This window comes from Aquila chrysaetos, chromosome 5, assembly GCF_900496995.4.
Source record: "Aquila chrysaetos chrysaetos chromosome 5, bAquChr1.4, whole genome shotgun sequence".
In the NCBI taxonomy this organism is placed as follows: domain Eukaryota; kingdom Metazoa; phylum Chordata; class Aves; order Accipitriformes; family Accipitridae; genus Aquila; species Aquila chrysaetos.
Window position 1 is genome coordinate 16,108,211 of NC_044008.1, and position 13,963 is coordinate 16,122,173.

At 43.5% G+C, this 13,963-nt stretch overlaps 1 protein-coding gene across 2 annotated transcripts; it reads left to right on the top strand.

The window, feature by feature from the left end:
• Positions 1–3,235: 3,235 nt before the first annotated feature.
• CBLL1 (Cbl proto-oncogene like 1) lies at positions 3,236–10,320 on the top strand. 2 transcript variants are annotated; one of them, XM_030014556.1, is made up of 6 exons: positions 3,236–3,599; positions 6,389–6,556; positions 6,912–7,012; positions 7,275–7,358; positions 8,195–8,268; positions 8,827–10,320. In XM_030014556.1, the coding sequence occupies exons 1-6, from the start codon at positions 3,251–3,253 to the stop codon at positions 9,866–9,868; spliced, it is 1,818 nt and encodes a 605-aa protein (XP_029870416.1). In that variant the 5' UTR covers positions 3,236–3,250; the 3' UTR covers positions 9,869–10,320. The 2 variants fall into 2 exon arrangements, with proteins under 2 accessions (XP_029870416.1, XP_029870417.1); XM_030014557.2 differs by having other exon boundaries at positions 6,915–7,012.
• The last annotated feature ends 3,643 nt before the right edge of the window (positions 10,321–13,963 follow it).

Consider the following 13,963-nt stretch of genomic DNA (forward strand, 5'->3'; position numbering starts at 1 on the left):
CACCATGCAGCCGCTCACTCACTCCCCCCCCACCCAGTGGAATGGGGGAGAAAATCGGGAAAAGCAGCAAAACCCGTGGGTTGAGATAAGAACGGTTTAATAGAACAGAAAAGAAGAAACTAATAATGATAATGATAACACTAATAAAATGACAACAGCAATAATGAAAGGATTGGAATGTACAAATGATGCGCAGTGCAATTGCTCACCACCCGCCGACCAGCACCCCGCTAGTCACTGCGCGGCGATTCCCCACCCCCACTTCCCAGTTCTTACACTAGATGGGATGTCCCATGGTATGGAATACCCCGTTGGTCACTTTGGGTCAGCTGCCCTGGCTGTGTCCTGTGCCAACTTCTTGTGCCCCTCCAGCTTTCTTGCTGGCTGGGCATGAGAAGCTGAAAAATCCTTGACTTTAGACTGAACACTACTTAGTAACAACCGAAAACATCAGTGTTATCAACATTCTTCACATACTGAACTCAAAACATAGCATCGTACCAGCTACTAGGAAGACAGTTAACTCTATCCCAGCTGAAACTAGGACAGTCTCCTTATTTGATTACATCAGAGAAATTTTCCTATATCACACTGCACAGAGATTTTTACTGCAAGTGATGTTAGTGGAAAATCTCAGGTGAAAAGTTAAGCACTAAATAAATTATTCCGTCCTAAGGACCTGAGTGAACTCCATCAAAATCAGTGAAAAAAATCCTATAACCTTCAGTCAGTTGGACAGTATCTTACACAGTAGGTAACAGCACCAGACCGACATCTTTATTCTCTAATTAAGGCAAAAACTTCAGTCCTCATGACAGTCAGCAAAGTTTCCCATTTCAAATGCAATAGAGGCTTGAACCTAGATGATATTGATGTTCCAGTCCAAGCCAGCAAAAAAGCAGGTTTGTATTTACAAAGACATATGCCATTTGTACGTCAGATTGGCATCTCCACAAGCTGAGAATTATGCGTGTGTTTAAGCGGCAAATCAGACTGATCTGCACCTCCTCACACCAAAGTATTAATTTCTATTTACACTAATGCTTAGGCTCAGGCTGTGATTTGACAAGTCACACTTTTATCGCTACCTGTCCTCATTCTCTGCCCTTCCATTCGCCAGCCTAACACAGGAGGTTGGCACTTCTGCCCACATTACTGACAAAACTTTCCTATCAAGCCATGGCCCCAACTTACATCAACCCGAATGAAAGGCACTGTTGCCAGCGCACAAGGCCAGTAACAGGACAAGGCCAGTAACGTTTCTCAGAAGCTCTATTGCTTTTCTAAAGTGGATGTACATTTTATGTAAAAAGTTAAAGTAAAATATTCTACCTGGGACTGGTAAGTGAGCTTTCAGCTAATTTTTATGCATAAACTCATACCGAGGAAAAGATGGTATAAAAAATGATAGCAGTGGAATTTTTTTTTTCCTCATGAGAACATCTGCACTGTGAAGTTTGAGTATAGATTCTCACTCAACACAAAAGTGGGCTTACATTATTTTTTGAACCTTTTCCAGCTCTTGTCCACAGAGGTATTTAGAAAAACAGTCAACAGTCTTCCAGTTTCCTTTCTATATATGACATTTCAGCTGGAATTAATTGTGATAAAATACGATGCAGTGCACTTATTCTTGGCCTGCATATTTCTTCAAGGCATGGTTGTATTTGTTCTTAATTTAACTGGCACAAACTATTCAGCTTTTCCTGAAAAACAGCATTTCACACAAAGCCTAGAGTTACACAGAATGGCAAGAGGTAACACGCAGAAGGCATTCAAATACCTTTCTCAGTGGGTCGGGGGTATGTGCTTCTTAATTTACTCTCTATGTATCCATCAAAACGAAGGATACCAAAATAATGGATTTTGCAATGAAGCTAAAATTCCATACAATTTTGTACTAATTCAAGCATCTGTAAGTAATGCAACTAGATGTGCTTATCTTTTTCCAGTAGAATGAAGAAATTGTATTTTTGTATGCATTTTTAATATTACTGTTCTGTCTTTGCATGTCAGGTATTCAATTTGGAGATGTGTTTTAAGTTTTTTACCCTTTTAAAAAGCTCCATTTTAAAAGTAATTGTATCCATTAACTAGAAAATAAAGTTGTGCATACCGAGAACGTGCTCCATGGCATCCACGCTTGCCTTTTTTTTTAAACTCTTCTCTTTGTGAATTCTTATTATGGGGAAATAAAGCATATTACACTGGGATCAGCATCACGTGTCCCATGGGTCTGCCTTCTGAGGAACAACAAAGGCAAAAGGGAAAACCTGTTCTGTCTGCCTTGTGGGGATAAGGCAAGAAACACTAGGCTTAAACGGCAGCTTTTAAACGTTAAGGCAGTAAAGATAATGAGAGACGTTGTAGGGACACAAGATCCCAATCCTGGAGGCTTTTAGTGAGACAGTCCCTAATCTGAAGTGTGTGGCATAGAGCTGCCCCTACCTGAGGATTGTGGAGGGACTGCTCGAGGCCGCTTTCTACCCTATAACCTACGATTTAATCGTATTTTTATTTCTTTTCTTTCTTCAGTGCTGTAGAAGCGCTCTATAAAGACAGCATCCCACTATATTACATAGGATTTACAAAATGCTGAGTTCATGTAAACGACACAAAGTAGTCTCTTGAGGCAGTGAGCTCTACTGCTGTGAAGCCTTAGGGAGGAGCACTGGAGGCCCACTGTTCCATCAAGTCATTGGCACTGCTACAGCCCCGACTGCCAGGAATCGGCCGTTTCCACGGTAAAACGGAGGGCTGACCGTGAGCGGCCGAGGGAGCCCAACGTGGATCCGGATTCGCCCAACTTCTCGGAAGCCCGCACCTCACAAGCCACCCTCCCAGCACGCCCGCAGGCAGGGCTGCCGTGGCTCCTGAGCGGAAAGCCCCCTCTCGTCGCCACTTCCACCCTCCTGCGAGAAGCCGCGGGAGGCTCCTGCCTCCCATTTCCGACTATTCCTCCCTGCCGCGGGCCCGAAGCTCTCCCCGCCAGAGCGCCTCCGAGCTCTGCCCCGAGCGGCTGGATGCGGCTCCCAGCGGGGCAGGAGCCCCGCCGCAGCCCGGGCAGTGAGCCCTCGCCAGCGCCGCCCCGCCGAGGCCCGCCGAGGCCCCCCGGGGCCTGACCGGAGCGCACGGAGCCTCCTCACCCCACGGGGCCAGTGCGCGGGAGGGCCCGCTCTACCCCCCGCCGCCGCCATGTCACCGGCGCCCGCCGGCTCCCGCCGCTCGCCGCAGCGCGCAGGCGCGGCACATGCGGCACTACACCCCCCAGGGGGCAGCCGCCGTCCCGGCAGGCGCTGCGCGGCGGCCGCGCCTTCCTCCCCGGCCTCGCCGCAGAGCCCGTCGGGAGCGGGAGTCCCGCTGCGGCGCGGCGCCCCGCCGCCCCGCCGCGCTCCCCGGCAGCGGCTCCAGCCGCGGACCTTGCTGTCCCGCGGCGGCGCGGCCGCCCCGCGGGGACGCGGCGAGCGCCGTACCGCAAGCGCTTCCCCCACTGCGCACTTTTTCACGCCGCCCCCCCTCGCCCGTCTCCCGGCAGCTTCCGCTTCCGGCCGCACCCTTCCGCTCCCACAGTGCCCCGCGCCGAATCATGGACCACAATGGTGAGGAGGGGAGAGGCCGGGAGACCCATTTATACCCGTCCCCGCCTGGGCCCGCTCCGCGCTACCGGGCGGGCGGAGGCCGCGCGCGGGGCCGCCGGCTGCGGGGCGCTGCCAGGGTAGCGGCGGGATGCGGCCCGGCGCCCGGTAACGCCGGCGGGGCCCGTGTTCGCCGCGGTTCCCCGCGGCCCGCGCGGCGGGGCCTGCTCTCTCCCCTCAGCGCCGGGGCTCGCGGTCCCCCGCCCCGCCCCCCCCCCCCCCCCCCCCCCCACCGCCGCGCGGCGGCCCCGCCTTCACACCCCCCCCGCCCCGCTCCCGGCACGGCGGCGCTCGGCCCCTGTCCCCGCTCCGACGGGGGGGGCTCAGCCGCCGGCCTGAGGGGCCGCTCCGCCGTCTCCCGCCCCCCGGCCGGGCCGCGGAGCGCGGTGGGGCTTGGCGCGGCCGCTGGCGGCGGAGGCGGCGGCGGCTGCGCGGTCCCGGGGCGGCCTGCGGTAAATAGTCCGGTGTGTGCGGAGCCCGTCGGCCTGCTGCAGGTGGATGCAGCCTGTAGCGCTTGGGGGGAGGCGGCGGCGGCGGCGAGGCGCTCGTTTGACCGCTGCGTTTCCCGAGATGGGCGCCGATAGTGCGTTTTCTGGTCCCGTAGTCGCGCTCGGGAGAGGAAACTTTCTCGTGTGCTTAAATGTGGTTTTGTAGCTTTGATGCTTTGCTGGTTGGCGTGCTGGCGTCGTCTGATGAATGGATGAGTGGATGCGGGGGTTTTGCTAGTGTTTTGGGGGCGGTTTCTCCTCCCACTTTGCAAAGGTTGCATTATAAATTTGTATGTGTGAGATACAGTATTTCGGCTGTATTTATGAATTTTAAAAAACTTGAAATGCAAAAATAAAACTTAAGTAAACTTGAGGAAGGTGACGGTTCAGGAGGATGTGTCACCTCTAATTAGAGCTTCTCTGAGTAGTCTTAATAATTTTGGTATGTTTTTCGTATTTTTTTTTCTGGACTTAATCCTGCTAGTTATGCTCTCTCAGACTGGAATGTATTATCCTTCCATGAAACTTGAATGACTAATAAACTTGCTAGTTTGGATTAGTTGAGCAGTTAACTCATGTAAATTCCTAGCTTGCAAAGGTATATGGAAGAAAAACGTCAGAACTTAATTGTTTCCTATTGGCAGCTCAATGGAATAAATAATACACAAGAGGTTTTTTTTTTTAAATTTGTTTTAGTTATTCCTGTTTGCAAGTGGATTGAGGTCCTGCAGAGATTTTTTCTGGTCTATGGTGTTGTGGTTTTGTGTATTCTGGTAAAAAACAGAATTTCCCAACAAGTGGAAAATAGGCAGCTTTAGCATTATTATCTCTGATGTTCAAGTCCAGCAGCCTCGGAGGTGTCATGGTTGTGTTTGCTGGGTCATCCGTTTAGCCAACAAGACAGCCTAAACAAAAGCAAAAAATGAACAAAAGTAAAAACAGGCGTTATTGGTTTTGCCTTTTTACATACTGCCTTTTAGAGTGAAATGTGTCAACCACAGTGCTAAGAGGAATTTGATCTATCAGAGGAAATTGAGGGCTCTTGATTTTGAGGTAAAGTGACTGTCAGGGCATAATCCCAATTTCAAACTTTGTTGCAGTTCCTAGTTTTGGTGGTAGCTGCTGAATAACTTAGAGCAATCCCTTTTTTCCTTTTTCTTTTTTTTTTCTTCTTGTTTTTCCTCCTACTTGTTGTGTTGTGTGGGTTGGTTATAGGCTTTGAGGGACAGTAGTTTGTGAGGCATTATGCAGAGTTGCACTAATAGGGCCCTAATTTCAGTGTCCACATGCTACCATGCTGTAATCCTTTGGGGCCTCAGCGATCATTCCAGGCTGCAGTGCCATATCAAGTGGAACGGCAAGGCTCACACTGTAACAGCTTGTGGCATGCCCCTTTGAGGCTGAGCGTGTGCTGCTTTGAAATGCCTGTCAAAATGGCATTTTGAATTAAAGTCAGAGTGAGCTGGGTAGACTCGTGAAGGATGTAACTTTATTTTTGTATGAATGAGATGCTGTGCAGTGGTTTAAGGTAGACTCGCTGCAAGTTGAGGGAGTTGTACCCCCTTCATTGGTGTTGCTTGTTGCAGTACCCCCTCTAGATTATCTCTTTGAGCCTCTGTCTACTGGTGCATGTTTCAGGCTATTTCTTGCTTCCTTTGCCCTGGTACTCGGATTTAAATCTGGTTAAAGGGAATTCTGTATGTAGTGGGGAACAATAATTTTTGGTTTAGCAAGGATACTACTACATGTTCTTCAGGTGTTGATATTTTTGTGATACTTTATGCGAAACTTCTAAGTGATATGTCAAGATGCTGAGTTAATATAGAAACTAGTTTCCTTCCACCTTCAGTAAACAGTGTACATAAATTGTAAAAATTACCTTTTCTCATAAGAAATTCTATGTTGTCCAGGTTGTACAAACAATTGACTCTTCAGTACTATTCATACTGTGAGAGGAGCGATACAATTAATGTTTTTTTTTTTTTTCCTGTTGTGGAGAAATGACAGAGTGGCTAACTTTTAAAAATAGCTTTAATTGTAGAACTAGATTTCCTAAAATCACGGTCATTCCCAATACAGTTTTGTGACTTGAAGAAATTGTATGTGAAGATGCTTATTTTCTAGCAATTAAACTTTGATATGTTGTATGAGTCTTAAACAAGCTTTAAAAATTATTTTTCTTAAAACTCTTCTGTTAATGCTTAGCCTCTTTAGAAACTATTAGATAACCAAAAAATAATGTAAACTTTTTTTTTTCTTTCACAGACAATGATTTGCAAGGAACAAATAGTTCAGGATCATTGGGTGGTCTTGATGTTCGTAGAAGAATCCCTATAAAGCTTATCTCAAAACAGACAAATAAAACCAAACCTGCACCTCGAACTCCAAGAAATATGAACAGGATGCCTTCAAAGACACAAGCTGGTGATGAAGGTAAATTAATATAAATACTAGCCCTGTAGTAGGGAAGGGTATTATTCTGCAGCATTGGTCAAGACTTTATTCAGTCTTGAAGGCTTAGAGTCCAAGGTTCTGTCCAAGTGCAAAACAAACTTCAAATTTCTGGATACTGCTGCACTATAAGGATTAAATAGTGCATATTCCCAAAACAGATTGTCTTACTATTTTGCCTGTACCTTTCTGTAGAATGGGCCCAGCAGATGGGAAGTGCTGTGGCATTTCTTGATGATTTCAGTATAGAATGACACATGTGCTTAATAGCAGCCGGTGTCAATTAGGAAAGTGTTGTGGTTGGCCTGTGTCTTTCTTCTCTTTCCTCTTTCCACAGAAGAATTTGATTATAACAAAGAGGAGCGATACGAATGCAAAGGAGGTGAAATGTTTGGCAATCAAAGGAGATTCCCTGGACCCATCTTTTGGGACTATAAGGTAGTCATGGATGGGAAGTCGTGAATCTTGTGTCTGTGAATCATACCGAACTGTAGGTAGTCCTGGTAGATACTTTCTTAAATAGAAGTGCTTCCATTATTTTTGACTGGCTGAAAATACATCCTCTGCTTTCTCACATTTGTGGTGTTCTTGCTTCCTTCTCAGCTAATTCAGAAATAATGGGTGTTTTGGTGATAATTGAAATGAGAAGCTCTAGTGATGTTGGGTTTTGTTCTCCCCACTCCCTTCTCTATCCTATCAGATAAACTTGCTGGGGGAAAAGGATGATACACCGGTCCATTTCTGTGATAAGTGTGGATTGCCCATCAAAATGTATGGACGCATGGTGAGTGAAATTATCAGTGGAAGATGCAGCCATAGTTTCCCTTTAGAGTAAAATTAGGTTTTACTATGTCTCTGAGGCCTCTAGAGGTTACTGATTTCAGCAGGCCTCTGAATAAACAGCAGAAGAATATCAGGATGGAACCAGGGGCCTTCCTTGCTGAAGTGTTTTTGTTCCATCTGTCTAACTGATTTCAGTTTCCCCCCTGATTTAATAAAGTAAGCTTGAAAATGTTAAACAAAAAATGTGAACGCGGTCACCAACAAAAAAAACTCTTCAAGTTCAGTGGGTTTTCACCTTACACCACTTACCATTAAAAATATGCTCTTTATCTCAGTTGAAGACTTGCAATGAAGTTAGAAAACACTGTTCACTTTTACGTCCCTTTAAAAGTAGTGTAACAAAATCTCTGAGATTAATTTAGATTTCTAAGTGTGATGTAACAGACTTCAGGATCTGACTTAATGACAGTTAATGCTTTTAAAACTTCCCTTCCTTGCCAGCAAGACAAGGGTAATTAGATTGCATATGCAGCTTCTGTGAATGTTCAGTGTTGGTATTATTGCAAGACTTAAAACTTTTGCCTGTGTTTTTGCCAACTCTTAAAAAAACCCAAACAAACCTACCCCTAAAAAACCCAAACTCAACACAAACTGTTTTAGAAAGTTTCTATGCAAAGATGCTGTAAACAGCTAACTACCACTATGCCTGTTCACCTCATAGGTAACTTAGTTACTTTTATTATTAGAAATTGTGTGCTGGAGGGGGGGAACTGTATTTTGCAAAATGACATAGATACGTATGCACGATGTCTGACCAGAGCCATTTTTTCTCTCTAGATACCTTGCAAGCATGTTTTCTGCTATGACTGTGCTATACTACATGAGAAAAAGGGAGACAAGATGTGTCCAGGGTAAGTTATCTCAAGCTTTGTTATTAAAGGAAATGTAGGAAAGTAACTTAAATATCTTATTTCAGATACTGTATTAACATGGTTCTGATTTATGTACGTTTAGCAAAGGCAGGAGAGGACTCTCTACTACACCACTTGATTATAGTTTCATATCCCTTATTTTGGGATTGTAAGATATCAGTGTTTACTTTGCTGTTTAAGTATTTGGGTGGGTAACCTGTTATTGCTCTAATATGAAAAAGAATAAATGGCAGTTTGATTTACTTAGTGAGAGTGACTCTCGGTAAGTCAATGCACAGAAGGAATTTGTGAGAGAGAGTGATGCTATTTATAAATTTCCACCTTGTGAAATTTTTATGTTCTTTCATAGTTGTGTTTGGAGACTTAAAAACTAGATAAACTTCAAAGTCAATGAAATGTTTCTTTCACTGCTACAGTGGGGAAAAAATTGTCAGTTCTAATTTGGGTAATACGGTAAACTGGTTAACTTTTAACAAAAAAAAAAATTGCAGATTGAGCTCTGTGATGACAATAAACCAATATTCTTTTCTGATTTAGCTGTAATGAGCCTGTGCAGCGAATTGAGCAGTGTGTGCGAGGGTCTCTCTTCATGTGTAGCATTGTTCAAGGGTGCAAGAGAACTTACCTGTCACAGAGGGACTTGCAAGCGCACATCAACCACCGTCATATGAGAGCTGGAAAGCCTGTTACTCGTCCTCCAATTGAACCTGTACATCCTCCTATTGCCCCACCGCCTGCTGAAATTCCTGAGCGTTTCATAATGCCACCTGAGAAACATCATATGAGCCACATCCCGCCAAAGCAGCACATCATGATGCCACCACCTCCTTTGCAGCATGTGCCACATGAGCATTATAACCAGCCTCACGAAGACATTCGTGCGCCTCCTGCAGAGATGTCAATGGCTCCACCGCCACCTCGCCCAGTCAGTCAGGACACCTTCCGCATTTCAACGAGAAAACACAGCAACTTAATAACAGTCCCTATTCAGGATGATTCGAATTCAGGTGCTCGAGAACCACCTCCACCAGCCCCTGCACCTGCTCATCATCATCCTGAATACCAGGGTCAACCAGTGGTATCACACCCTCATCATATTATGCCTCCACAGCAACATTATGCACCACCCCCACCACCACCTCCACCAATAAGCCATCCGCTGCAGCATCCTCCCCAGGCAGCAGGTACTCCTCACATGGTATATAGCCAAGCTCCTCCACCACCAATGACCTCTGCTCCTCCTCCAATAACCCCGCCACCTGGACATATAATTGCCCAGATGCCACCGTATATGAATCATCCTCCTCCAGGACCTCCCCCTCCTCAGCACGGAGGCCCCCCTGTGAATGTAAATGCACCCCCTCCCCATCACTATAATCCTAACTCTTTGCCACAGTTCAGTGAAGATCAAGGAACTCTTAGTCCCCCTTTCACACAGCCCGGGGGAATGAGTCCAGGGATATGGCCAGCTCCAAGGGGGCCGCCTCCACCTCCAAGGATGCAAGGGCCTCCTGCTCAGGCCCCACTTCCTGGACCACACCACCCTGATCAAGCCAGATACAGACCCTACTACCAGTGATACGAGCAGTTTATGAATAGAGAGTGCTATGAAGAGGATAAAACTATATACAACAGCCTTTTAATTAATTGTTTTGGGGTTATTTTGTTGTGGTTTGGTTTTTCGTTTTGTTTTGGTTTTTTTTTTTTAAATACCGTCATTTTGAGTGTAAGACTTTGGGGGTTTGAATCTTAAATGATTTTTAAGCCTTGGCTGTAGGACTCTGACTTCAAATATTCCGTAGTGCTAAAATAAGTGGCTTAGTAGACCACGGTTGCATTTTAACAGAACTTCTATCTCTAGTGTGGCTAAATTGTCCTAAGATGAACACTTGTAATATTATTTCCTGGAGAAAATGAACACGTGTTGTACCATTCTGAATATTGTTTTTGTTAAATCCAGTGTTTAGTTTCACTTGTGATACATTTTTGTTAACCTGTGTACAATAATTAAATTGAAATATGGTTGTAAAAGTGGTGAGTTTTGATCTGAAGTTAACACCGACATAGTTTTGGGACGCCATTTTGGCACTAATACTTTCCAAATGGGGGAAACTGAGGGAACTTCTAATCTTTCTCTTACTAACAGTTACCATTACTTATAATGAATTCAGGCTATGATGAATTCATGGCATTAGAAATCAGCCATGCAGAATACTGCATTTCAGCTTTTTTTCTTCTTTTCTTTATGCAGCAAGGTAAATTTACCAGAAATAACAGCTTTGGGCATGACATGAAACCATGTAATAATATGTTGTTTGTTTGGGGTTTGGTGGGGGGTTTTTTTTGTTTGTTCTTGTTTGGGTTCTTGGGGTTGGGTTTGGGGGGTTTTTTTGTTTGTTTTAAAGCTAGTTTTGATTCAGAAGGTTCTGTTTACATGTACACTACTCACTGGAGTTGAACTCAAACTATTGTGTTTACCTATGAGCATGATTATGCCGAAGTGGCTGGGAATTGGCTTGCCATGTCTGTGAGAAGCAGTTTATTTTAGGTAGGGAAGTGGTGTTTGCCTCTGTCACTTTATATAAATACATACAGTAGGAAAACATCCCATTTGGATAACCTGAAAGACGTGGTCTGAAATCCCATATGTAGATATAAAGAAATAAAAAGCTATACATCCTTTATCTGTTTCAATTTTGTGATACAGATTTAATTGAAGAGACAATAGTTAGATCTCTTGTTTTGCTTTTTTTCAAAAAGTAGCAATATAAGCAGGCCCTCAGGTCCATTTTGGTCCCAAATTTATGTTTTATAAGTATACTTTTGAAGAGAAATATAGTATACATAAAATGAGAATGTTCTTTTTTAGTGCAGCTGGTAGCAGAACCAGAGAATGATAAGTACTGTCTGTTGTTTGGAGTGCTTATCTTTGCATTTCTAATCAGTGTTAGTGCTGAACCTTTGTTTTTTTCAAAATGCCACATTTCTAGCAGTGCGCTTTTAGATGAAGAAATCCTTTGGGTTTTTGCTAAGGTTTGTAATTTCCTACTGTTCTTGAATAGTGTGAACCATCTTAAAGCCTCAGTGGTACTATTTCTTTTGTAAACCTTTTTTCCTGCCTCATAAGTGTTAAACTTATGGAAGAGCTTTATCAGTGCAATGTTCCAAATTTTGTAGTTTTACGTATAAACTGCATATTTTTAATTACCAGAGCGAGGGCTCTTTATGTTTACTCTCTGTCTTTGACTGCCATTGATTTCCTTGTGGCCACAGGCAAATCTTTCAGACTGCCTTTCAAATAAATACTTCTTTAGAGATGTGCAAATAAATTCTGAGATCTACAAGTAAATTCTGGGGTATACAAATGGCCAGTGAGTGTCAACTGATTAAAAGTCTGCTTAGCCGTAATACGCTGCTTTCTAAGACAGAGTTCTTCGTTTTGGTTTCTCTGAAAAATAAGTCATTTTAAGTAAAACACACTGGAGAAGAAAAAGAGGCTGATTGTGATAGTGTGCTATGGTGCGGGGTTGGCTAAAAATTTGTGTGTCTATGAAGGCAAAAATGATCCTGCCAGCATTATTTTGTTTCAGTAACTTAAGCACGTGGGGAACTTTCAAGGATCCCCTTTTGTCACTGTTAGATTACTTGGTAGGGGGTAAGCTTAGGCATGTTTATATTACAGCATAAAACTCCATCTGGGAGGAAAGCTGCATGTCTGATTAATACTCTTTGACTCTGCAAAGTCAAGCTTATGTGGGACGTACCTGTTTTAAACAGACTTACTGATGGTTCTAGGTACCAGCTTCATTTTGTTTAGGCTGTGAAGGTAACAGGTGCGGGTTTACAAGGACACCCTGCGACAGGCTGTTGTGCAGGGAGATGCCTCGACCTCACCAATGCACTCTGTTTTGGAAAATAAGACATTCTGAAATCGGCTGTTATCTGTCAATTGCAGGTGATGAGAAAATAAGGCAGCTCTTTCTAACATGCTAGTTTTTAGAAATAAGTCTGGTTGTGTACTTTTGTTACGTATTATCCAGTGTGTTGTGAAGCAGATGAAGGATTCAAACTTTCTAATTCTGGGTGCAAAGCTGTTCTTGAAGTTAGTGATAAAGTGCTTCGCTGAAAATGCTGAGGCAGTTGAATTGATTAAGGGAAAACAGCAGCCTTTGCTCTATCAAAAAGCACTAAAGGAGATATGTGTGAGAATTTTTTTCTCTTTATGTTTGAGGCAAAGGTGAGGTATGTCATACAGACAATGGCATATTACCCAAAAAATCAGTGGGATCCCTTGAATTGTTTAGTGACCATGGATCAAAAGTCTTTGTGATAGAGGAGTTACTGAAAAGTCATCTTATGTAGGCAGGACTTGGACTTGGGTCAAATTTCTGTGTCCTGCTTGCATAGGAAGACATAAATCCATTTTTTTTTTTTTAAATTTATTAAGCCTTAAGCATACCTACCTAACTAAGGGTACTGTTGATGCTTTCATATTTACAAAGTTAAAAAAATGTCTCTTGTTGGTTGAAACCCTATGTTAACTGTCTTTTTAATTTGTTTATGGGGTTTTGGTGTGTTTTGGGTTGTTTGGGGTTTTTTTCCTTGGTTGGTTGGTTGGGGTATATTTGCAAAGTACATGATTGTTTCAGTGTGAAGTTCAGAAATTCATGTATTGTATTTAGTTGTATAATTTACAGTCTTAGAAATGGTGAGATGTATTTGTGAATTCTTTGCATTCATACTTACATCTTCCTGTAAAGACAAACATTTGAATTGAATTAATTATGTTTCTTTTGAATAAATATCCCTGTCTGTGGCAGTGATCTCCCTCCCAAGGCACTGCCAAGCACATCTCAAGTTTGGAAGAGAACTGTGACGACATTTAAATTTGTCAGCCATTGTAGGTTCCTCTAATAATGTCACATAAGGGAAGGAAAAGGAGTTTGATGATGGTTTATGCCCACCATGGAATGAATGAAAAGATACCAGCAGATGGCCTGAAAACATCCGTGATTTAGATGCTTGTCTCCTCACGCTCTTATCTTCAATTCTATCTGTAACTGCTTAAAGGATTGCCTGCAACCATGCATACTTTACAACAAGCAGGCTAATTGCGTGAACATGTACTTTTATGTTTGGTGGGTTTTTTTTTAAATACTATTAACATAAAGATTGGTTATCTAGATGTATCAAATTCTGTTTGTTAAAACCTAAAGTGGAAGTAACTCGTATTCATTCCATGTTAGAGTTTGCACACATAGCAAGGGAGAAAAGTTGTCTTCTGTATTATGTGAAGTGTTCTCAAAAGAACATTTGTGGATTTCTCTGTGGATTGAGTCTGAATGCACCTCTGTTCTTAAAATGTTTTCTGCTCTGTAAAATTTGTGTCTGATTTTGTTGCATTTCTCTCTGCGTGCATTGCTGTGTTGCTGACAAAAGCATGCACAGGTTCACATCAGAAGGTACTGTCAAGCCTGGGAAACTGAAGGAGCACAGTGGATTGCAGTTGCAACATAATACTGAATGTTTGGGAAATAAGTTTGAACTTTCCCTGTTCATATATATATCTGACATTACAGGGTCCAATGCAGCAGAGAAATGTGCAAGGTTTACATTCATTTTCATCCTGACTACATTTCTAAAGGAAATGTCAGTATTATACAAGTTGTATTTC